The sequence below is a fragment of the Panthera pardus genome, unplaced genomic scaffold (genome assembly GCF_024362965.1).
Source record: "Panthera pardus isolate Hobbes unplaced genomic scaffold, ASM2436296v1 HiC_scaffold_24, whole genome shotgun sequence".
NCBI classification, from domain to species: Eukaryota; Metazoa; Chordata; class Mammalia; order Carnivora; family Felidae; genus Panthera; species Panthera pardus.
Genome location: NW_026526810.1, coordinates 133,606,534 through 133,630,888, shown reverse-complemented (window position 1 = coordinate 133,630,888; position 24,355 = coordinate 133,606,534). Strand labels below are relative to the sequence as shown.

The 24,355-nt window shown below is 50.1% G+C and overlaps 1 protein-coding gene across 1 annotated transcript in view; it reads right to left on the bottom strand.

Annotated features, from left to right (window-relative positions):
* Window positions 1-1,159: 1,159 nt before the first annotated feature.
* Window positions 1,160-24,355, bottom strand: part of CCNK (cyclin K) — a 29,860-nt gene continuing 6,664 nt past the window's right edge. Inside the window, 12 exon segments of the mRNA XM_053889785.1 lie at window positions 1,160-2,518; window positions 5,279-5,350; window positions 8,532-8,565; window positions 9,162-9,433; window positions 9,756-9,925; window positions 10,644-10,701; window positions 11,379-11,484; window positions 16,351-16,431; window positions 16,433-16,483; window positions 18,017-18,098; window positions 18,550-18,602; window positions 18,604-18,799. Coding sequence (XP_053745760.1) covers window positions 1,893-2,518; window positions 5,279-5,350; window positions 8,532-8,565; window positions 9,162-9,433; window positions 9,756-9,925; window positions 10,644-10,701; window positions 11,379-11,484; window positions 16,351-16,431; window positions 16,433-16,483; window positions 18,017-18,098; window positions 18,550-18,602; window positions 18,604-18,747 — 1,749 coding nt within the window. The 5' untranslated portion in view covers window positions 18,748-18,799 and the 3' untranslated portion in view covers window positions 1,160-1,892.

Sequence of the window (24,355 nt, the reverse complement as noted above, 5' to 3'; positions counted from 1 at the left end):
CTCTGAGTCGCCATCTTGAAGCCCAGTGTGACATCTGTCCTGTGGCTTCAGTTCCCACTGTGATGGAGGTCACCCAGCCTCACCCCAGGTGGCCTCGCCCATCCTGGGAGCAGAATCTGCTGAGCACATTTTTTAGGGTGGCACATTTTTATCCAAAAGTTATTAGCTACACATCAGTGTTTAAAGAGAAAAAAGTGACCTTTCATTTTCTTTTTCTTGAAAACTTGAGAGGAAACAAAATACATACTACTGATTTTTTTTTTTTTTTTTTTTAAAGAAACAAGCTGAGCGCATGACTGCAGAGCGGTAGAGGTGTATATTTTTCATACCGTGGGGGGAAGTATTTGTGCTGCTTTCTGGAATCGGGCTGGAACGTCTGGTTCCTGTCCCTGGGCCGTCAGCCATGCTCTATTTTCTGTAGTATGTGACCGCCGTGAGAAACCGGGCCAGCCCTTGGCCTGGCTCCAGGCGGAGCTGGGAGCCGGAGACCCCTGTGCCCGTTTCTACCTTCCACTGAACCACTTTGATTCGGAGAGAAAAAAGAAATAGAACTTTTGATAGTGTGGTAAAAACATTGATTTGAACTATTTTAGTAAAAGGAGTAACAGAAGATTGTGATAGTGTCTACTTTGCGCTAGATAAATAAAGGCTCTTTGCAAGCCTCCACGGTTGGTGCACAGTGTTTGTTTCGGGTGGGGGCGGGGTCGCCGCTGGAGGGCCACGGCCCCCGGGAGCACCTCAGGTGCTGGACGGCACTGACAGCCACTCGGATGGCCTCTGTCTAGTTTCAGGCCCCGGGTGGGAGGAATCTCAGACCCAAGCCCTGGTGTGACCTAGGAACCAGAGCTCTGAGCAGGTGCACCCGACAGTCCCGTGCTGGTTCGGAACTCACCGGGGTCCTCCTACCAAAGCCAATGTGGGCACGGGGTGTGGGGGGCTGGCCCGCAAGGACAGACCCACAGGGGCGCTGCCCTGCGAGACGGCAGGGCCAGGTCTGGGGGCTGCGAGACCAGCCAGCGCCAGGCCTCTCTCGGCCAACGCTCCTCCGCTGCCTGCCCCTTGGCCCCCGGGGGCAGGAGAAGGGCTGCCTCTGGACTTCCCGGTCTGGGGCTGCGCAAGGCCTGGGGGCCCCACCTTCTGTGCGTAAGAAACAAAAGGATAGTTTCAGAACGGTTTTATTTGGAGAACTGAAGGAGTCATGTCTGTAACCAAGATGGAATTCACAGTATGTTGTTACATTCACACTTAAAAAATATATCTCTATGTACAGGAATTTGCAAATTGATGTAAACATACATTACTTTCCAAGTACAATTCTCCCCTTCTCTCTGGAGGAAAAAGAAAAAAGCCATCCATCAAGGCAACCCCTTCAAAGTAAGTTTAATACAAAGGATGTAAATATCTCTAAATCAAAACAGTGGTTCATCTGACCTACTGGGTGCTGGGAGAGAACATCACGGAACAAAAGCGATGACGACAGCTTGACTTCAGATGGAACTGGACTATTTAAAATTGAGTTTCCAGGAAAAATAGGCACTGATTTCTAGAAGGAACTTCACTCCTTACTGAAGCTATTTATTGAGCCAATATGGCCGGTTAACGTTTCACTAGTACCCGTGACCCGGTGCAGGAAGCTCACACGACACCAGCCGACCACCCAGCGCAGTCAGATGGAGACTGGCGCTGCCCAGGCTACTCTCAAACTGCTGTCCCCGTTCTCCAGATGTGAGGACCACCCCAACTGTATCTCATGGGCCCCGTTCATTTCTTCCCATGCTGCAACTGTCTAGCATTATGGAAGGTACCCTGCTGCTTACCCACTTAAACTACTCTTCAAGTTGATTAGAAAAACTTTTCTTAAAAAAACAAAGGGGGGAAGAAAAGGCATCGCGTTATCTCATCCAGGTGGCCCGCCCCAGTCCCCCCACGGGAGGCATGCCGGGTGGGGGGATGGGCGGGGGCACGGGTGGCTGTCCTCCAGGGGGAACAGCCGGAGGCGGGTAGCTAGCCGGTGGCAAGCCCAGGCCTGGAGGAGGGTGAGGGGGGACGGCGTGGGTGGGGGGCAGGCGTGGGGGTGGGGGTGGGAAATTGGGGTTGTAGGTGGGGGGAGGAGGAGGGTAGCCGGGAGTGGGGGGAGGAATGGCAGGTGGGGGGAAGGAGGCTGGGGGAGGGGGCACAGGCGGAGGGGGCGGGTTGGGGGGGTAGACGTGCGGGTGGTAGGGCAGGTGGGCTGGTGGGCCGTAGGCGGGGGGCAGGGCACCGTAGGAGGGGCCCTCGGTCTTCATCATGGACTGCAGGCTCTGGTAGCCCTCTCCGGACATGTAGGAGCTGGTGGTCGACATCCCGGTCATGTAGCTGGAGGGCGGTGGCGGCGGTGGCCGGTGTGGCAGCGGTGGCGGCTGGTGCACAGGGGCCGGGTGGGCCGGAGGAGGAATCTGCACTTTGGGGAGGTCACTGGCATCCACAGGGCCTGGAGGCTCAGCCTCGCCTAAGGGAGCCGAGATGGGAGGCTTCCGGTCTGCAGGGGAGAGACGAGTTACTGCCCGGCCCCGGGCTCCCAGGGCGGCCTGTGCAGGGACGCATCCGGGGACCCCCTCAGGGTGGGGAAGGCCTGAGCCAGGGTCTCCCACGGCAGTTCCCACGGCCACCCTGACCACCCCGATTTCTGGCCTCCAGTACAGCCCTGGCAGGGCTGCTGCCCTGTCCCCAGGGCCATCTTCACAGGAATAGGGAGCAGCCGTCACTGTGGCAGCCGGCGCCCGACGCCATCCGCTTGTGCCATATCTGTCACAGAGGTCCCCGCCCCGGCACGGCTGGGTCTCCCTCCCTCGGTCCTCGGCACACCAGCCAAGGAGGTGCCTGCAGCGCACGAAGCCCCGTCTGCCTCCGGCTGCGTGCCCGTCCTGCCAGCACAGCCCCGAGTGGGGCCCCCTTCTTCCTGCCCGTCTCTGCCTCCAGAGACTGCGAGGCCAGGGCCACGTCACCTCACAGTCTGCAGCACGGGCATCGAGCACAAAGCCTGAGAGGTGGTCAAGTGAACGAGGCAATGTTTAAAAAAATAACAAGCGTCTGATATTCCCCATGTAGCCACCAAAGTAGCAGTTCTGCTTCTAGCTGACAGAAGAAAACCGAGATGGGACCCCACCGCGTCCTCTCAGAAAGCACCCTGCCGTGGTGCCTTCCGGCCATGGCCCTCCACTCCCTTCACCCGCGGTCTCGTCTCACCCGTTTTCACCTGCCACCCCCCAACCCCCGCATTCCTGGTCACACACCTGGAAGAGAACACCGGACACCCCACCAGGGGAGGCCCATCACTGACAAGTGGGTCTCTTCCTAAGGCAGCCCAGAAGTCCAGGGCAAATCACAGGAGCCGAGACCTCTGGGTCCGGAGAACACAAAAAGTGAAGGCCGTGAAGGGGGCCTCCAGTCTCCTGGCACCCTGCCCCGCGTGCTCCCTGGAGCCCCCGCCAGCCCTGACTGCGGACACGGCCGTGCCAAGTGCCCAGGGGGGCGCCGGCGGCTAGGGTTCCCTCACTGCTTTCTCCAAGTGAACGAGAGCACAATCTCAGCTCGGCCAGGACATCCTCAGCAAGAGCCACGTCCCCGGGGCCGGGCCTGAGCTGAGCGGCGTGCCCGCCCAAATCCGAAGCCAGTCGTGCCTGTAGAGAAATCTGCTTGCGCTCCAGGGTGGGGCCGGGGCCCTGCTGGTGCCAGAAGCTGACCGGAAGACGCAGAGCATGACCCTGAGGCCTGTGGACCCAAGGGCCGGCCGCCGCGGATCGCCCCGTACGCCAGCCACGGCCGCCTGGGCCCACGAACGTGCTCTCCCATCCCCGAGGCCTCGCTTCCTGTGACCCACAGCTCTGCCGCTCCCCACGTCCCCAGCGCATCCGCCTGTCCTCTGTGACCGCACCCGGAACTCGCGGGCTCTCCAGGCACCTGCGCGACTCTTCTTCCCTGCCGACACCCACCACCACCAGCCGCCCTCTGAGACACCCGGTGAGCTGGGTGGCTCTCGCCACGTCCCGCGCCTCACGGCAACTGTGGCGCTCTCTTCCCTCCCTGAACCAGACTCCCGCTCCTCCTCCGAGCCTTCCGCCTACCTGCCTCCCATCTGCCACAGGCCCCTACGAAGTGGGGACGGGACCCTGCCGGAGTGAGCTCCTGCGGCCCGGCCCACCCTTCCCTCCCGGCTGCAGAGTCAGTTCCCACCACCCGCCACCCCTGCCCTCACCCTCCCTGCCCGCGGCCCTCCGTGGGAGCTCCTCCGCAGAGTGCCGCTCTCTCCCTGCCCTGGGCAAGCCCGGGACACCAACCCCGTCCTCAGCTGCACCCCCGGGCACAGGAAGGGAGGCTCTTCGCTGGCGGAGAGACGTAACATAAACACTGAATGACCCATGGCCGGTATTTTTCAGCAAGCTTCATACTGAGCCAGGGACTGAGAGATCTGTCCCACAGCAGAAAATGGTGCCCCGGTTTCCCCAAAGCTCGTAAAGTGCTGGGACTGGCCACACGTAGAAAGAAATGCCGTCGGCAGCACCCCTACCACAGACACGCGGGCGCGAGGGGCCCAAGGGCACCGCAGGCACTGGCAAGCGGAGAGTGCAGCCCAGTGAGGGCGCGGACCCCGCCGCGGAGCACCCAGCCCCCCTTGGCTCACACACACAACTTCTGCCCTCCCTCATTTCCTGCGTTGTCTTCCGGACCGCTGCCCCAGGGAGATAATGCTAAGGAATAATGCCCCAAGGAATAATGCTATATTCCTTACGACACTTCTCCAGTTTTAAGTGGTGCCAAGGAAGCTTCCCAGTTCACCGTGTGCCTGTCGAAAACGTGCCAGGCTTTAATTTATTCTCTGCGGGACTCTGAGCTACTGCTTATCTTCAAAATGTACGGAGAGGCTACCCTGCCACCAGGAGGCAGGCGTGTGAGGGACCGGGGGCTCAGATCTACGGCAATCCCCCCGGGTCAATGTTCATACATCAGCAGGCTTTGCTTTCCTAAAACTGATCCCACGTTATTTAGCCCGCGGAGTCCGGCAGCTCCGCAGGTGGGAGGTCAGAGAATATCCAGATATACTTAAAATTTACGACTTCCTCAAAATGTCTGCTTTGTGAAAAACATAATTTTTGAAAGATCCTTGGGCATCACCTTCTTTTTAAATTTTGGCTAGCAAGTTTCCCCTCCACAAACTCGTCCCCAGGCCTTCCCAAGTGTGCCCTTCAAGAAAGCCAAGCGAAAAGCTGGCACTCGCAAGCTGCTTTCAGCAGACACTTACCTGGAGGTGGGTGGGCCGGAGGCAATGGAGGGTGAGTGGTCTCGATTTTGGGGATTTTAGGTGGCGGTGGTTCTAAAAAGGAAAAGTAGATTGAAAAGCGACTCAGACCTCTCCCTGCGAATCAAGAGGTCATGGAAGGAAAAGAGAGGCGGAGGAAAATGTGCTGTTCAGGAACGTCTTTAGGGGAGAAAAACGGATATGAGAAAAGCTTCAGGAACCTGAGGGAGCCTCAACTAAACCAGGTGCTGGTCCTTTTGCAAGAACCGAACAGGTCACACACCGCCCCGTACCCCCAAATAACACAGCCCGCTGGCCCTTTACAGCCCTTTCCACATCTACCCAGCTTCGTTGCCGACCGTCCCAGACAAGCCTTCCAAAGACACGAGAGCAGCAGGGTATGGGTGCCCCCACTCGTCCACAGAATGTTCAGACACCCAGCCCCGAGGGCTCACAGGAGAAACTGCCACCTTTGTATTCTTAGGCACATTTTAAGTTTATTTTCTCCCTTATGAATATTTACTCCCTCTGGCAGCACACCGGCAACAGGACACGAACTGACTTCAGGAGAGATCAAGGGGCTGACAAGCCAGGAGCAAAGCGAATAGGACACTTGGGGCGGGGCACACAGCCTGCGCCTCAGGGTCCAGCGGCTGTGGGTAACCAGCATCCACCCTGACAGTGCTAAGTAGCCACGACAGGCTACAGCAAGCCCAGTGTCTTGTGTTTTACGAGAGCAGGGAGGGTGCACACATGATCGGAAAAGAACCCCTGTCTCTGCGGTTGCTTGCGTGGCTTGACTCCTCCTTCCAGATTCTGGCTTATACTCAGCTCTGATTTAATCCTACTTTAGTGTTGCTGAACTTTTCCTGGTTTCCTGTCCCAAACAGGCCGAATTCACGGTCCAGGGATGGGTCTGTCTGTATTCTCTTCCTGGAAGACCAAGTCCCCTCTTTCTAGGTGGATGAACTGTCCACATGTGCCTCCAGCCGCTCTCTCCCCACTAAAGCCTTGGACCTGACTTTCAAGCTCCCTTCCCAGACCCAGCAGCCGCAGCTCACGTGACTCCTTCCCGGCCTGTGACCGCTGTCACACTCTCACCTCGGACACCCACCTACGGCCCACCCCACTGCCCAGATGAAGCCGGTCTAGGTCAGTGCTGCCCACAGACAGAAAAGCTATACGTAGGATTTTAACTTTTCGGGTAGTCACCTTCAAAAGAGATGAACTCAATGTGATACATAAAAAGTCTGACCATTTCAATGTGTAATCAACATAAAAATTTATCAATGAGATTTTTTACATTCTTTTCTCTTAGTAATACTCGGAAATCTGGTATGTATTCTGCACTGAGGACACATGACGATTTGGGTTGGCTGCACTTTCAGGGAGTGCTCGAAAGCCCCCTGTAGCTAGTGGCACTTGGCACACAGCCAGGTCAAGGTCCCACCTGCAGGCTGTCTGCACCCTCCCTCTCTGGGCCTGAGGCCACCACTCCCCTTCACTGCCTCTCACCCAGATGCTTGTAAGCTCCTCCCCGTTCGCAACCCTCTGTGTCCCATTACTGCCGCCAGGGCACTTCTGAAATGAACTCAGACTCTACCATTCTCCTGCTCACAGATCTTCAGTGGCTCCCACTGCCTATGCAAACACCCACATTCCGGCAGGTCGACTCTATCTGGTTCCAACCACACGTTTGGTCCCAGCAGAAGCTTCTTTTCACCGCTTCACAGCTAGTAGTCCAGTAAGAGCCCTCTCTGCCTGCCCCCAGCTCTTCTGCCCCCTTCCACCTACAGGCCGAACCCCTGGGTGGGGCTCCGGGGGCTCAGACTCAAGTCCTCCTCCAAGGTCGCCACTGGCTCGTTTCTGCCGTGTACGGATGTAATAGGCCTAGCACACCAGCTCAGCTCAACTGTATACCCACAGGGTGAGAGGCACAGCCCCACACTTGGGTCTCACACTTACTTTTTGCTGCCCAGTTGGAGCAGAAAAAAAATATTCACCTGTACTGAACCCATCATTTCCCCCAAAGACCCTAAGAAAATGCAGCTTTGTTGCAACTGGAAGGTCTCACAATCGTTCAATAAATCATTCACTGAGTTCCTACCCTGGAACTTAGCCATAGAGAAACAGAATGAGTAAACATGGTTTTATCTTCAAAGAGTTCAGTACATCGAAGCCCACAACACAGGGACAAAATGCTTCTGAGTTTCTGTTCTGTGATCTTCCAGATTTTTAATTTAATTTTAGAGAGAAAGAACAGGAGAGGGAGAGGGAGGGAGGGGGGAGGGAGGAGAGGGAGGGGGAAGGGAGAGGGTGGGAGAGGGAGAAGAGGGGAGGGGGGGAGGGGGGAGAGAGGGAGAGAGAGGGAGGGAGAGAGGGAGAGAGAGGGAGAGAGAGGGAGAGAGAGGGAGAGAGAGGGAGGGAGAGGGAGGGAGAGGGAGGGAGAGAGCGGGAGAGGGAGAGAGCGGGAGAGGGAGGGAGAGAGCGGGAGAGGGAGGGAGAGAGCGGGAGAGGGAGGGAGAGAGCGGGAGAGGGAGGGAGAGAGCGGGAGAGGGAGGGAGAGAGCGGGAGAGGGAGGGAGAGAGAGAGAAAATCTCAAACAGGCTCCACGTGGGGCTTCATCCCATGACCCTGAGATCATGACCTGAGCCGAAATCAAGAGTCAGACGCTTAACTGAGTCACCTAGGCCCCCCAGTCTTTCAGATTTTATTCACACTTTACATTTGTTTCCAATAAAGAAACAAATTAACCAACTTTGGGCTCTACAAAAAAAAAAACCCAAAACAAAACCCAAACAGTGTTTGGAGGAGTCCGGCCCACATTAGCGAGAGGGGTCAGGATATATGGTGGTTCTCTGGACAACAGCACTGCCCACCACTGCCACCCTGTCTGCCCACCACCCTCTGCTACTTGGGGTTTAGGGTGGGAATTCTCCCCACAGTCTACTGTGGTGGGCTTAACTAAACCTCCAGAAAGGAACATTGCTGTAACCCTTGTCCTATGTTCATGATCACATCTGTATATGTGTTAGTGAGTACACTTTCACCGCTAATGTTTTTTGGTAACCGTTGTCAGAATATGATCTAAAAATACACACTCAGGACACTTTTTCTGGCAGGCAGGGTCAAGTTTTTGACAGGATATAAGGTTAAATTCTAAGACCAAATCTTGTGGAAACAGTGTTGACCAAGAATTTAAAGTTTTGATACAAAGTTAAAAAAAAAACAACAAACCCTTAGAACAGGAACTTACCGGCGGCTTTGTTCTCTTCTTTGGGAGAAACAACCTGTTACAAAAGAAAATACGTAATCGTTAACCAAGACCCCGGCTGTAGTGAGAAAAACGGATTATCCAGGAACTAACGGAGTCCAGGCGACAAGACACAGCTCCGAGCTGCAGGGCATACTGGGCACCTAACAGACCATCTCTGCCCCCTCCTCTTTCCCTCTGCCAGGTCAGACATGAGGACCACTGTGGATGTTCAATAGCGGGTCCTCGATGACACAGTTTCAGGCCCTCTGACACGGTGGCCTGCATTCAATGAGCGGTGTTGGCCAACACGCGTTTATCCCACGTGGGTTTCCTCCACCGGCCAGCTTGTTGCCGTGGGGAGAAACTTTCACAAACACCCCGCGTCACTCAGAGCACCAAACACAAAAAAGCCAGAGAGGCCGGAGACTTGGGCAGCGGCGGCTGGAGGAGGAGGACGGAGCCCTCCCAGCTCTCGGGGCCCTCCTCCTGTGACCACGGTAGTTCTGAGGCTCTCCGCGGATGCTCGTCCGACGGCGAGGCCGGGTGTCCCCCTGCTCGGCATCCCGTATGAGCCCTCAGACGAGGGACTGTGCCTCCCCCCTCCCCCCTCCGGAGAGGTGGCCCACTCACCACAGCCCGCTTCACTGGGCGGGGAGGACTGGGCTGCGGGGACGGCTTCTTGGGCTGCGGGGCCGGCTGCGGCGGGGGCTGCGGCGCTGGCGGCTGCGAGTCCTTCTGCTGCGGCTGGGGCGGGTCGGAGCCTTGAGACGGCTGGGGCGGTGGCACCTGTGGCACTTGTGGTGTGGACTGGAGAGACGGGGGCTGCTGCAGCTGGTGGGGCGTGTGATGAGGCATCTGTTGTTTTCCTTGTGAGTAAAGATCCAGGATCTGGTGGCAGATGTCTGAACGACAGGCAACAATTACATTTATCACAAATTGATACTTTAAGTAAAACGTGCCTAGGAAAAGACCAGCCCCTCTCCCTTTCAGCTATGATTCCCCTACAGGGACCAGTGAACAGGGATCGTACGTGCAATCTACCCAACCTCTGTCTTGCACGGCTTGCTCAGAGCGGACACTATTAGAGAGCTGGATTAAAGACGCTTCTGAAGAATGGTTTACTTTTATGTGTGCGGGAAAGTCCATTCTTGGGACTCCGGGTTTACAGGGAAGAGTGACCCGAACTTGGAACACTCTTGGGAAAGCCCAGCATGCCAGCAGTACCTTCCAGAACGTCCACAGGGACATCCTGCACAAACTGCTCCCACCATCGCCTGTACATGGGTTTGGAGGTCCATTCCTGTATTTCAAATTTGCACAAACGTCCTGCGAGATACATCACTGCCACTGCTATGATCTCTGGTTCCCACTGCAGTGACAAGGTCGTGCAGAGACTAGTTCAACGAGAAAAAGGGGTGACGTGACTTAGAGCAAAGCTATGTTACCCAATGCGTGGAGATCAGATGCCACATCTAAATGTCAGTTTGCTTAACGTTCCCTAAATGACCAGATAAGGAATTAGAAATAAAAGAAGCAAGTTTTAAGTCTGCCAAAGGCACCAAAATAAGTTTACTTTAACCACAGTTACCAATCTGTTCCTTGGTTTAGAATCGAACTACAGCACATTCAAAAATTGGTTGTCGTGAGATACAAATGAACGTAGCTCATGTTCTTCAAACTGCTGAAATTCGAGCCACTGTACTGTGTTTTCAAGTGACAGAAGCTCCACACACAGGCCTTCTGTCCCCATGCTGCACGTCATTAGGTCCCGGGTTCTAAGTACAGCAAGGCTCTAGGACCATTACAAGGAAGTATGTTTGTGCAGAACCAAATGGGTTCTAAGGATTTAGCTGTCAAAATTGTCTAGCGTATTGTTTTGGACTATGTTTCAAACTGGAGATGCCCTTTAACTTCTTACACTGAGACATGGCCAGGCATCCCTCTGCCGGGAAGCAGACTTCCTGGACGTCAGCCCCATCTCTGCCATTAGCTGGCTCTCGAGCTGGGTGAGTCAGAGTCCGAGATACAAAATACGGAGTCTGGATTCAACGACCCATTAAGTCCCTGCCTATTTTTAAAACTACAATTAGATCAACATTTGAACACACGCACCTGTCATTTACAAATGTCCAGGCCATTTGAACCAACTTTTGAATTTTATTTTTATCACCTAGAAATGGGAAGAAAAAAGCCAATTAGAAGTGACAATAATAATAAAAGAGTGCAGAAAAATCACTTATTTCAAGCCCACGCTGTGTGCTCTGCACCATCCTGACACACGCAAAGAGCCACCGCCTGGGAACCGAGGGCAAACGGGTGGGTCTGAGTCCCACCTGTGTTCTCTTCCCGCAAGACCTGTGCTCAACCACTGTCCATGGGAAGCCTGCTCCAAGGCGGATTCTATCAGGCTATTAAAAAATGCTGACTCAGGGTGCCTGGGTGGCTCAGTCATTCAAGGATCTGACTCTGATTTTGGCTCAGGTCATGATTTTGAGGTCATGGGATCGAGCCCCACGATGGGCTCCACACTGAGCGTGGAACCTCTCTCCCTCTGCCTCCTCTCTCCAGCTCACACGTGTGTGCTCTCTCTCGCTCTCAAAAAGAAAAAGGAAAAGAAAAGAAAAATCTGACTCATTTTCCTGCCTCCTATCACTTGCCAACTTGGTGGTAGAATCTGTCTAAACCTGACGGGAAGTGGTAGTCACAGCTGCAATACTGGGCACGCTCACACGCTGAACCCTTTCTTCTGTTCTCCTCTTCTGAGAAGCGTAATCCGAAGGCCATCAAATCATTACAAAGACTTGCTTTCCAACGAAAAGTCCTGTAAAAAAAACCTTGCCTCCTTACCTTTGAGTTGTTTTGCATACTTGAGGAGGAACTGGTATGGATGTTCTACCTGTAAATCAAACTTTATGGTCTGGAGCAGGATTCTCTCCAGAACCATCACTTCTTCCTAAAAATAAAATAACAAATGTCAGAAAATGATTTCAACCACAGGTCTGAAGCCCCGTTAGATAGTGGGCTTTCCCATTTACTCTCTTCAAGCTCTCTTCCTCCTCTCCTCTGCCCCCCCAGGCTTTCACTTTGTTCAGAGATGAGGAGGAACTCTGAAAAGAACTAAAAGGGGGGGGGGGGGGGAGACGAACCAATCCGAATGAGTTTTTAGAAACAGTGGAAACAAAATACACATTCTTAGAAACGTAAGTAGGCTCCACACCCGGTGTGGGGGCTCGAACTTACAACCCCGAGATCAAGAGTTGCAGGCTCCCCTGAGCCGGCCCGGCACCCCAGATACGTCATTTCTCTCGATACATGAGCCACCCCTTTACAAAACGGACCTTTGCTTTTATAGATAATTTATCTAACTGTAGCTTCTTTCCAGACCTCCATCAACAAAGCCACAATCCTTCGGGAATTTCCACTGAAAACTTCAAGCAAATAAGCAAGGACGATGATGGCCAATTCAAACTCTGTACCTGCTCGACAGGCATATCCATATAAAGCACGTGTGTGAATCTATCATCTGCCTGAAATAAGCTGTCCCACCGTCATCTACAGCATAAACCCTCATTTCCCGTCACTAAACCACATTCTGACCTATCCACACACACCAGCTTTCCTGTTCACTGATCTGATTGTCTATTTCTGTCCCTGGATCCAAGGGATGAACAGTTGGGAGAGTAGTTCAATCACGACTCCTCTTGTTCTTGTTTTTGTACGTCTCCCCCCCCCCCCCCCCCGCCTCATTTTTAAGTATAATTTCCATTTTACTTTGTTTCCACGGGACACTTTTTCTTCAGTCTCAAGGACTCTGCTCCTTACGTGGGCTTTTTGGTGGAGCCTGAGGGGCAGCACCTGCAGGTCGACGTGGGGCGCTGGCCCTTGAGGACAGGGTCCTTCCAGGCTCCACACGAATGGAGCCTGCCTGCCTGGCCTTGCCCGGCACAACTCAAGTAGGAAAGTAGCTTCACATACAGCACGGGAAGCACACGAGCATCGAAATCACTCGCTGTGGAAACGTCCCTGATGGTGGCGCCTCTACTGTGCTTCCAGTCGTGAACTTCTTGATGGCCTTGTCCTCAGGCACACGACAGGTGCAGCTGGCATAGCGAGGAAGCTGCCCATGGTCATGGCGCTTTCTGGCACACTGTTCCTTCTGCTGCTGCTCATTTTGGAAGCGACGTCCCGCGGGAGACCCCCATGCCTCATTTTAGTACCCTTTTTCTTAGCACCAGAAGCAAAGGAAGCTACTGATGTTCTGACTGGGGACTCACAGTCAGAGGACAATTTAGGGAAAATGGGGATTTCTTAACTACACCGAATTTTCCTATCAAACGTGTATTTATTCACTGAAATCTTCTCATTCCCTTCACAGCAGTTTTCAATTCCTTCCCCAACCTGCCATGGTTTCCACAGTTTTTTTTTACCAGGCCTAATCCTGGACATTTTATTTTACTGCTGCTGTTGTACACGGACTCTCCCCTCTCACTGTGCTCTCAAACCAGTCAACGTCCATAGACAGGCAATTTTTTAAAAAGTTTTTTTTTTTTTTTTTTTTTAATGTTTACTATCGAGAGAGAGAGAGAGAAAGAGAATATATGAGCAGGAAGGGGCAGAGAGAAGGGGACAGAAAATCCCAAGCAGGCTCTGCACTGACAGCCCGATGGGGGCTCGAACTCACCAAGTGTGAGATCGTGACCTGAGCCCAAGTCGGACACTGAACCACGGAGACACCCAGGCGCCCCCACAGACAGGCGCTTCTGCACAGCCTGGCTGCACAGCACTTTCAGACAGCGTGCACCGCGGCCAGGGCGGTCTGTGCCGGCAGAGGAGCAGAGGGTCACTCGTTCGCACAGGGAGGGCTTGCCACGGGGCTCAGATCCTACCAACAGGCGCACGAGCCCATCAACCCCAGAAAGAGCAGACGGAGGGAGGGGGGGGCTGGCTTTTGCGCTGACGTATGGCCTCCCCTCAGACAACGCAGACCATTCTCTCACGGTTAGTTATTCCAAATGGCGTGGCAGGACTAAGGTTCATCTACCCTAGCGCTGCAAGCATTCTCTGAGGAAAGCTTTCTACAAACTCCGAAACTTTCCCAAAATTGGAGACATCCCGCTGCTGCTGGTGTTTTGCCTGGTTTTGTTACCACCTGCTTCCCAGAAATTTCCTCGGGTCTTCTGAATTTAGAAACAGCCTTTCACCAAGTGCACCTACAGGTTTTGAGGCCGTGGCCCATTTGGTATTACAGGATAGCCTGCGGCCTGGCCTCCTTTTGTGTTTCAAACATTCAAGTAATGGGGTAATTACAGGTCTGTGTGCAAACATCGTTCCTCAGGGAACCTTCCTTCAGCCCCGTAACACTTGTCTGGGGGACTTGTCCAGGTTCCCAGGTTGAACGCCCTCATCTCGACTTTAAGTGACTTTTTTATAGTATTCATCACAGCTCATAATCAGCTGGTCATAGGATTATTTGATTAAAATCTATCCCAACTCAATATAAAATCCACGAGAATAGAAAAGGCCACGTCTACTTTGCCACCTGTTTTGGGTCTAGTGCCTAACACGGTGGCTGGAACAAATATTTGTTGAACACGTGAGAAATTAATACAATGGGGAAAACCAGACAGTTGAAGCCAAGCTAATTAAGGTAGAAAAGTCCCACGTGATTCGTGACCTTCTTTTTCCTGCTTATGACACCTCCCTCCAACGAACGGCCCTGCTCTCCTCTCTGGAGAGGGGGACGTGTCTATAATGTCTTCACTACTCCCAGAGGCGGGGTGCTTTCCTCTGGCTCCTGTACCCCCAGATCATCTCTGGGAAGACCGCACATGATAGAAAGGAGAGGCGGGTGAAGGTCAAAGCCCCTTCTCCTCCTCACGGGGGCGGGTTTCAAAGCCCCTTCGCCTCCTATGGATAGCGTGACCATTTCCCTCTTCCTCTCTTCTGGGGCAATGGAGCTTCAGAACTCCTACCTCACCATGCCTGAACAAGTCTCGTTTCCTGATCTGAAGGTAGAGTGGGTAGAAGCTGGAGGTAAAAGGGCACTTCCCCAAAGGCACCCTAGGGTAACACACGCCAAGGTGCTGCCACATGCTCACAACGTGTTCCTACAACTGTCTCCTACTCTGTAAGAATCTGATACCCACAGGTATCTGATAGTTACATTACTTCTATTAAATTCCCTTAAAAAAAAAAAATTTTAACGTTTTATTTATTTTTGAGACAGGGAGAGAGCATGAACAGGGGAGGGTCAGAGAGACGGAGACCCAGAACCTGAAACAGGCTCCAGGCTCCGAGCTGTCAGCACAGAGCCCGACGCGGGGCTTGAACTCATGGACCGTGAGATCACAACCTGAGCCGAAGTCGGCCGCTCAACCGACAGCCACCCAGGCGCCCCTTAAATTCCCTTTTGATCGTTGTTAGTAAGAATTCCTAATAGATGCACATTTTTATAAACAGGTGAACAGGTTTATAAATCATTTCAAGGGACAGTTACCCATGTTGACAGTACTTACAAAGTATTAGCATTAATCACAACTACAATATATGCAAAAGCATTCTGGGCCTGTTAACTCCTCAAAGCAGGAAGGAAAATGAACACATTTTACAAACACCAACATAAATACTCATTGGTAGACAGACAGTAACTGTGTGGCGGGCGACAGCAGCTAGTGAGGAAAAGTAAGACTGAATGGTGCCCAATTCCTCATCCTGGTGAGCCTGGCTTTACCTGCGCTCTGGAGCTTGTCATTTCTCCGACAGGTATCTGCTGGGTGCCTATTCTGTCCAGCCACTGTACCAGGCACCTGGCACAACAGATGACATGGTCTCTGCTGTCAGAGATCTTACAGCGGAGGAGAGTTCTTTTGTGCGATTATCTGATTAAAATTCAACCACCTTTGGGCGCCTGGGTGGCTCAGCTGGTTAGACGTCCAACTCGACTTCAGCACAGGTCACGAATCACGGTTCATTAGGTTGAGCCCCGTGTCGGACTCCGTGCTGACAGAGCAGAGGCTTCTCAGAGTTCTCTCTCTCCCTCCCTCTCTCTCTCTCGAAACAAATAGATTTAAAAAAAATCCAATCGGCAGTTGCACCAAGTGTTGTGAAGCATAGCGAACAGGTGCCATCAGGGTTACAACGGGGGGGGGGGGGGGGGGGGGGGGGGGGGCGGAGCCTGACAAGGGTCAGGGGTGGAGGAAAGCCACTACGGGGCTCCGAGAGTGGTCTTTTTCGAACATAATAAACATATTAAAAGCAGCTCTACAACTGTTCCAATACCGTCTCCTGACAGAGGCAGGGATTGTGGGGAAGGGCCAGAATGGACAGCGCGTCCAACAGCAACCTCTGGGTGTCTGACAATAGCTGCCCATGTTAATACTTCCCAACATTCTCGGGAAGCGGAAAGACACACAGCATAAGCAGACACGGGCACACGTCCGTCTATCGCCTGTGCTTTCCGCCTATTCAGGAGCTGGCTGGAGACGCGGCCCTCCCGTCACGGCCGGGCCGACGAGGCTGAGCTGCGTCCGGGTCCAGGAGCGCTAACGGGAGCAAGCGGGTTTCTGCTCACGTCCAGTGTGCCGCTGCCTCCAGGTCCTCAGGGTGAGGCGTGCACGCCAGCAGGTGCTCCCTACGCGCAGGCCGTTTCATCTTCCCTCCTCTCTGACAGAGGCGAGAAGGAGGACCTTCTGCACAAAGCCCTCTCAGGTCTCGGGAAGGGGCGGGGAGGGACTGGCAGCTACGGGGGCCACACGAGGAACCTTATCACAACACTACCACGAGGAACCAAGATCTGAAGGCAGGAAGTTGGGATTCTTACCTTTGGGTCGTCTCCAAACTGGCCGAATTGTACATCGTTTAATAAACTACGAGCCGTTTTGATGATATCCTTACATTTTTTTTGGCGTTTCTTCTACTTTCCCAGCCAGAAAGAGACAACAGGCTCCTGTCACCTGCAAGGGAGGTAAGAGCTCTTGAGCTACTGTTAACAAAGCTCACAGGAGAAAGAAGCAAGGAGTCCTGGCCTTCGCAATAACCTGGTCCCCTTATTCTCCTATCTTCCTATCTTCCTTTTACTCGTTCACAAATACTCTGACGCTCAAAGAGCTTGAAGGAAATTTCATATACGTACACACACCCACTCCCAATTTGGCTTCGTAAGTTATTTTAAATTGAATTTTCCAAAGAAAATGGCATGTAAACCAAATAGATGCCAGAAAGGAAGAGAATCATAGGAACAAACTTTCTTTTTACATTGCGGTCTTAAAGATAATGGCTCCCGGAACAGTGAGCCTTGCTGCAGAAAAAGAGCACAATTAAACACATTTCCTGTGGAATCCATCCATATACCACCGCCCACACTTTCTCTCCCTGCCCCCAGCCGCCTGGATCCACACGCAGTCCCTACCCCACTGCAGCGCTCTCACAGCTTGGCCTCCGGCTATTCTCTGCCTGCACCAGCCCCCACCTCCCACGCCCCCCCCACCCCGTGCCCCTCCTCCACGGGACCCCAAGCACGGCAGGTGTCAGATGCTGTGCCAGGCACAAAGCTGACTCTGCCACAGGCTCCTTCCTCTAGAACTTTACAAACTAGTGAGGAAGACGTGTGTGCAAAACTGGGTAAAACCTGAGCAAGAGGAAGGATCCCCAACACGTTAATTTCCTAGTAAATCTTCTGTCATCTTCCTCATAAAAACCCTTCCACAAGTTCAGTCTGCCTACTGAAAGTCAGATTCCCCTGGTCCGAAGTCCAAGGCTCACTATGGTCCGATACAGCTTACCTTTCCACCTTGGGCCCCGCCATTCCCTTCCTGCCACACGGACCTCCCTGGCCGGGCTACACAGAATAGTACGCTGCCCGGTGTCTCCACTCATGCCAGTTCCTGTTGGACCAACTGCTCTGTCCCATCTCAGCACCTCTAAGCCCTACTTCCAGTCAAGGCTTAACTGACTGCTGGCAACTCCTCCCTGGCATCTTCCCTGAACCCTCTAAGATGTAATTAACCACCCCTTTGGATGCCCCAGCCCTCCTTCCTCACCTCTCCTACGGCTTTACTATTGACCACGTGTTTTGTACATGTCATACCACCTATCCTGGCTACTCACGGCAGGTTTCCTGTCGGACTCTGCATGTTTAAGGAGTAGCTAAAGAGTGAGTGGTATGGCATAAAGAACCTCTCTTCCATCTTGCCCTTTTTTGGGGTCTTCCTTATAAGCCCGAATTCATCTTGTGAAATGTGAGAAGGAGGTAAAGTCCACACAAAGTGCAATACGATTATGGTCCCCCCCCTGGCTTAAACAAGATTTAAATATAGTTAGTTGGAAAAAATAAAAGTTCAAACTTGATTATTTATGGACACCACGTACTACACGGAAATAAATACTTTCTGGAAAACAGAATAAAAAGAGACTATAAACAGTCCACTAAACTGTGTGAAAAGAGTAACGTGTGTGTTAGCGAATTATAATAAAATTCAAACACTTACATATCTTGGGAATTGCTTGAAGGAATGAAACATATAGAAGCGATGAAAATAAATTATTCCAGTTGCCAGGGTATCATAGTGTCTGTTGATCTGGTTAAGGACTTGACCAAGAATTTTTGGAAGTTATGCTCTTAGTTAAATGTGGAAACATAGAGGCAAACAATAACAGCAAAATCAGTGTTAAACACTCTGGTGGCAAAGCATGGGGATCTCAGGGTTTCGGGACTCTGACAAGTTGACGTTAGCAAGTTGAAGTTGCTACTTCTAACGAGGCAGGGCTTCCCCAACCTTTAGGTACACCTCAACGGTGACCACCGGGCATGCCTCCTGGTGGCCACTCACCCAATGGCTGAGTCTACATGTTTAAAGGATAAACAGGAAACAGAAAACCCCTGAGGAGCCAAGTTAGTCAGAAAAAATTTAAATACAAATATTTAAGAGCCATTTCAGTACGGACACAGTGCTACCTATTTTGTTTTTAGTATCCAGGTGGGGAGCCTATCTAGAACAGATTCCAAGGAGACTTAGGATACAGTCCCAAACGTGTGCCCACATCAAAGATGAACCGAGCCCCCTCTCGGCGGTACCAGGGCTTCAGTGGCTGGATCGAGTCCTTCGAGCTGCGAGGGTGTATGAGCCAAGTCTTTCTTATCCCAGTACCAACATGGTTTTGTGTGGTCCAGGTTTGCTGAGGTTACTGAAGGGCTTGAGTTTTCTTTATTCTCCTTCATTTATTGAAGTAGACTTGTTCTTTCCAAAAGATTTTCTGAAAATGTTAGAATCCTAAGAGAGAGAGAAGGAGCAGCAAAGTTGGAAAGGAATACTCCACATCAAACAATCCGGATCATCAAAGACAGTGTGCAATCACTGATTATATTTGATTTTGGATCAAAATTTCCCAGAGGGGCACCTGGGTGGCTCAGTCAGTTAAGCGTCTGACTCTTGATTTCAGTTCAGGTCATGGTATCACGGTTTGTGAGATCGAGCCCCATGTCAGGCTCCATGTTTACAGTGCTCAGAGTCTGCTTGGGCTTCTCTCTGCCCCTCCCCTGCTTGCGCACTCCCTCTCAAAGTAAATAAATAAACAAACTTTAAAAAAATTTCCCAGAGAAGCAACACTACTGACTGACCATTACAAGCTCAGACTCAGCCCCAAACCCAATTTAACACATAAGTGACCCACGGTATAATAAATCCCAAATTTCATAGCAGCTGAAAAGGAAGGGCATTTCCGTCCCACTTTCCTTTCTGCCTTTCTTCAGTAGACTCAATCCCTTCATGCTGGTCTAGATTCCGTTCTTTAGTAAAATCCAGGCCTGTCTTAACCCCCTAAAAAGATTTATGCTCGGGCGCCTGGGTGGGTCAGTCGGTTAAGCGGCCGACTTCGGCTCAGGTCATGATCTCGCGGTCCGTGAGTTCAAGTCCCGCATCAGGCTCTGTGCTGACAGCTCGGAGCCTGGAGCCTGTTTCAGATTCTGTGTCTCCCTCTCTCTGACCCTCCCCCGTTCATGCTCTGTCTCTATCTCAAAAAATAAATAAACGTTAAAAAAAAATTTTATAAAAAAAAAATAAAAGATTTATGCTCCAAAATTATCTATCTCTTCCACTCAGCACCCAATCAGAATTTCCCTTCTTTCAGTTTACTGCATTTCACTTAGAAGAGCCACCAGATTGGCTGAATTCAAATCTGCACAAGTCACTGAACTGAGCAATAAAAATCAGATGTCTGGGTGCAGTGATTCTGGGGCTGTGGGTAGAAGAAGGTGGTCCACAAGGGAAGAAAGAAGTTCCTTTAAGATGTTCAAGGGGCGCCTGGCTAGCTCCATCGGTTAAGCTTCCGACTTCGGCTCAGGTCATGATCTCACGGCTCGTGAGTTCGAGCCCTGTGTCGGGCTCTGTGCTGACAGCTCGGAGCCTGGAGCCTGCTCTGGAATGAGTGTCTCCTTGTGTCTCTACTCCTCCCCCACTCGCTCTCTGTTTCTCTCTCAAAAATAAATGAACATTAAAAACAAATTTTTCTCATCCTCTTCTTTTCCTTTTTTTAAATTTTTTTTTAGTGTTTAATTTTTTATTTCTGAGAAAGAGAGAGACAGAGGGCGAGCAGGGGAGGGGCAGAGAGAGGAGACACAGAATCTGAAGCAGGACCGTGAGATCATGACCTGAGCTGAAGTCGGATGCTTAACCAACTGAGCCACCCAGGCACCCCATCATCCTCTTCTTTTTCATTCAGAATAAAGAGGTTTTCTAAAAGCATCATGTTGAGCAAAGAAAACAAGGACTCTCATCTGGAGGCCACTGGAATATGTAAACCGTCTGTAAACTCATCAGAGAAGAGCGATTCTCAAATAGGTCGCAGAAGTATTTTAAAGAGGCAGCTAGAAGCAGGTGGGTCTTGTTGGCAAGGGAAGAGCGGTTCACTAGCTCAGTTCCGGGCCAGAGGCATCAGTGAATCCGGAAGCCTAACCTTTTCTGTGTGCTGCCTCATTTCTAGCGGGAAAGGGGATTTGGCAGGGCTGAATGCACCCCTCCTCCTCCTCCTCGCACCTGGAAGCCCTACAAATGGATCTTTCCTCCACCAGGAAGAAATTAAGTACCAGGAAAAAAGTAATCTTCTTCAACTGATTTATATTCGTGTGTGTGAAAGAACTGGGCAATGACTGGAGGTTGGGGAGGTCAGTTACCTAAAGCCTAAGTAAACATGGAAAGTGCACAATCAGATGCTCAGTAAATATGAAGAGTTCATAGTTGGATGTCATACTGGGATACATTTCTCAACTCTCGGCTGGCAGAAACTCTAAAAGTGTGACTATATCCTCTGTTGGCAAGGCCAGGGAGAAGCAGGCGATCTCATATAGTGCTGGTGGGAATACAAAATGGAACAACTCTCACAGAGGGGAATTTGGCAATATCTAACAAAATTACATATGCATTCGCTGTTTTACTTAGTAATCCCACTTCAGAGAAACTACTCTGAAAATACCATTACAAGTATGAAACAGAGTATCCACAAGATTATTCATGAAAATGTCACTTAGAATAGCAAAAACTGTGAACAACCCAAATGTCCCTCAATGGGGCACTGGCTGAAGAAAATATGGCTAACATGAACATTAATTGTGTACCATGCTGGTATTTAAAAAAGACTAAAAAAACCCTTTAAGTCCTGCTAAGGAGACAGCTCCAGGATCAGTTGGATGCAGGATAGTGTATGTGGTACGTTAGTATCCGTGTAAGAGGAGAAATAATAGACATCTGAATTTGTTTTTTAAACTAATAATAATAATAATAATAATAATAATAATAATAATAATAATAAAAAGGTTGCCAATAGGGAACAGGGAAGAACAGAACGGAAGGGACAGGAATGGGAGCAATACTTTGGGGATCTCTTTTTACACAGCTTCGGCTTTTTTTTAAATGTGTTTTTATTTTGAGAGAGAGAGAGAGAGAGGAAGAGAGAACGTGAGCAGGGGAGAGGCAGAGAGACAAAGAGAGGGAGAGAGAGAATCCCAAGTAGATCTCAAGAACCATGAGACCATAACCTGAGCCAAAATCAAGAGTCAATGCTCAATTAACTGAGCCACCCAATCACCCCCACAGCTTTGACTTAAGAAGCCTTTTATTTGAAAATAATTGCAGATTTACAGAAGAGTTGTAAAGGCAGGAGGGAATTGTCATATACCCTTCACTCTGCTTCCTCCAACGTTAACGTCTTATACAACCATGGTGCGTTTACGAAAATGAAGACATTAATTTTGGTACAACTGAACTACAGCCTTGACTCAAATTTTGAGTTTCTCCAAAAATCCCTCTTCTGTTCTGGATCTAACCCAGGATGCGACACTGCATTTAGGGGCCTTATTTCCTTAGTATCTTCTAGTAACAGTTTCTCGGCGTTTCCTGGTTTTTTCATGAGCTTGCCAGTTTTAAAGAGTACCAGGCAGAATGAAATGTCTCTGATTTAGGTTTGTCTAACGCTTCCCCAAGAACAGACTGGAGTTTGGGGGAAGAATGCCACAGAGGTGAAGTGCCCTTCTCATCTCATCTCACCACATCAGATATCAGAACCTACTGTCCATATTAACCATGACCACTTGGTTAAGATGGGGTCTTGCCAGGTTTCTCACTGTAAGTTACTGTTTTTTCCTTTCCATTTTCTATTCCTTAGAAATGAATCACAAGGCCTAGCCTACCCTCAAGGGCAGGGAATTAAGCTACATCTCCTGGAAGGAGAAGTATCAATGAATGTGAGGACAGATGTTCTAACTACCACAGTAATTAGTGAGCATTTTGGGGAAAATATTTTGCAATGCAAAATACTAAGCAAATTATCCCCTTTTCTCCTTCAAGTTTCGCCCATTAATTTTAGCATTCATCTGAGGATCTTGCCTGTAACAATTCTTGTGATGCTCTTTATTGTAAAAAAAATTTTTTTTCAACGTTTATTTATTTTTGAGAGAGAGAGAGAGAGAGAGACAGAACATGAGAGGGGGAGGGCAGAGAGAGAGGGAGACAGAATGGGAAGGAGGCTTCAGGCGCTGAGCTGTCAGCACAGAGCCCAGCGTGGGGCTCAAACTCACGAGCCATGAGATCATGACCTGAGCCGAAGTCAGATTCTCGACCGACTGAGCCACCCAGGCGACCCGATTACTGTGGTGTTCTAATGGTGACTTTCTATTTCCTTCCTTCCTTTCTTCAACATTAGTTGGAGTTCTTTTGTAAGAAAGAGCTGTTTCTTCACCCTCATTCATGTATTTGTTCAATCACTTATTTATAGTAGTATGGACTCATGGGTATTTGTTTCATTCTCTGAGTCATAAGCCAATACTACCGTCATTTACTTCGTTGCCCAAACTATTCCAGCTATAGCCATCGGAAGCGGCTCTTTTGGGTTGGCTCGCGAGTCCTTCTGCAACTCTGACTTCTGAATCATGTAAATATTTAACACACTCATGAACTTAACTAAAAAGAAAAAGCAAACCCTAAAACTCAGAACAAACCCAGTGTATACCAAACACGAAACACGGAAAACCATTACAAGTAATTCCCGATCTCGTTCCATCCTGAGTGAAATATATTCTAAGCACAAAAGAACTGCAAGGAAATCTCAAACTTCTTCAGTAATACTTTGTTGGTACTGGCATTACCATTGTTCACTGTCAACCCATTTGTGTATGTGTACCGTAGGATAAAGCAAAGAGATACAAACGTTGATGTCGTTAGGAATCAAGATTTTCAGTTCAAAGTAAACATATGCATAAGATCAAAGGTTAAGGAAAACCTGTAATGCTAAATTTTAATGGAAAATACAAAAATCATGGTTAAAATATGTACACACATACATCCCAGCTCTGTCCACCGCAAGTATCTAGGAGCAACGACATTCCTATAGGCAGGAACACATCAGTGTCCAAATCTTAGTTATCCTCTACAAAAAAAAAAAAAAAACAGGTCTCCTTTCTCCTTTCCAGTCTGGGATAGGGGTCTGCCTGAGATGTGCTAAGAGTAATGGAAGCTTCTAAAAAGACACAGGAGCCAGCGTGGACTCTCACTGGACAAATCCAGGGAATTTGAATATTAAAAAGAAAAATAACAATGACTGTAAAAGAGTGAATGAACAATCCATGAGTCCATAGTTTATTTATATATATAGCAAAGTCTACTTTGCTAGCACTGGTATTAATTAATGTGGAAGAAAAGTACCTTTACCTTAACAAAAGCAATCGATCCTGGCATCACTAATAGGGTGAAAACCTGCTATTATGTGGCCTCCTGATATGATGCAATAGAAAGAAGTATCAACCACCTATGTAGAATTCTTCCCTCTAAAAAGCTAAATTCAACCGAGACTTTAAACCTAACTTCCACTTTACAGTAAATACTGGGAGTAGAAGAACAAGTCAAATGGCACAAGGAAACTTTTAGTCACATCCAGAAATGTGACCCTCCACCAGACAACTGACCTGGTCTGACTGTCCCAGATTTCAAAAGACTACAGAGGCATACTGCTCAAACTAATGTATGAATCTTGATTGGATCCTCATAAAACAAAAACAGAAACTATAAAAGAAATTTGGAACAATTAGAGAAATTTTAATATGGCCTCTATACTAGAGGCTATTAGGGCCTATTAATTTTCTTAGGGGTAACAGTGATGATACCGTGATTACATACAAAAATGACTCTTCTCAGGCTGAATGAAGTACTTCCGGGTAAAGTATCATGTCTGCAACTTTCTTCAAATGGCTTATCTAAAACACAGGTTCACACAGTAAAGTGGTAAAATGTTAACATGTGTCCAGTCTAGGCCACAGATAAACAAGTAGTCCTTGTACCCTT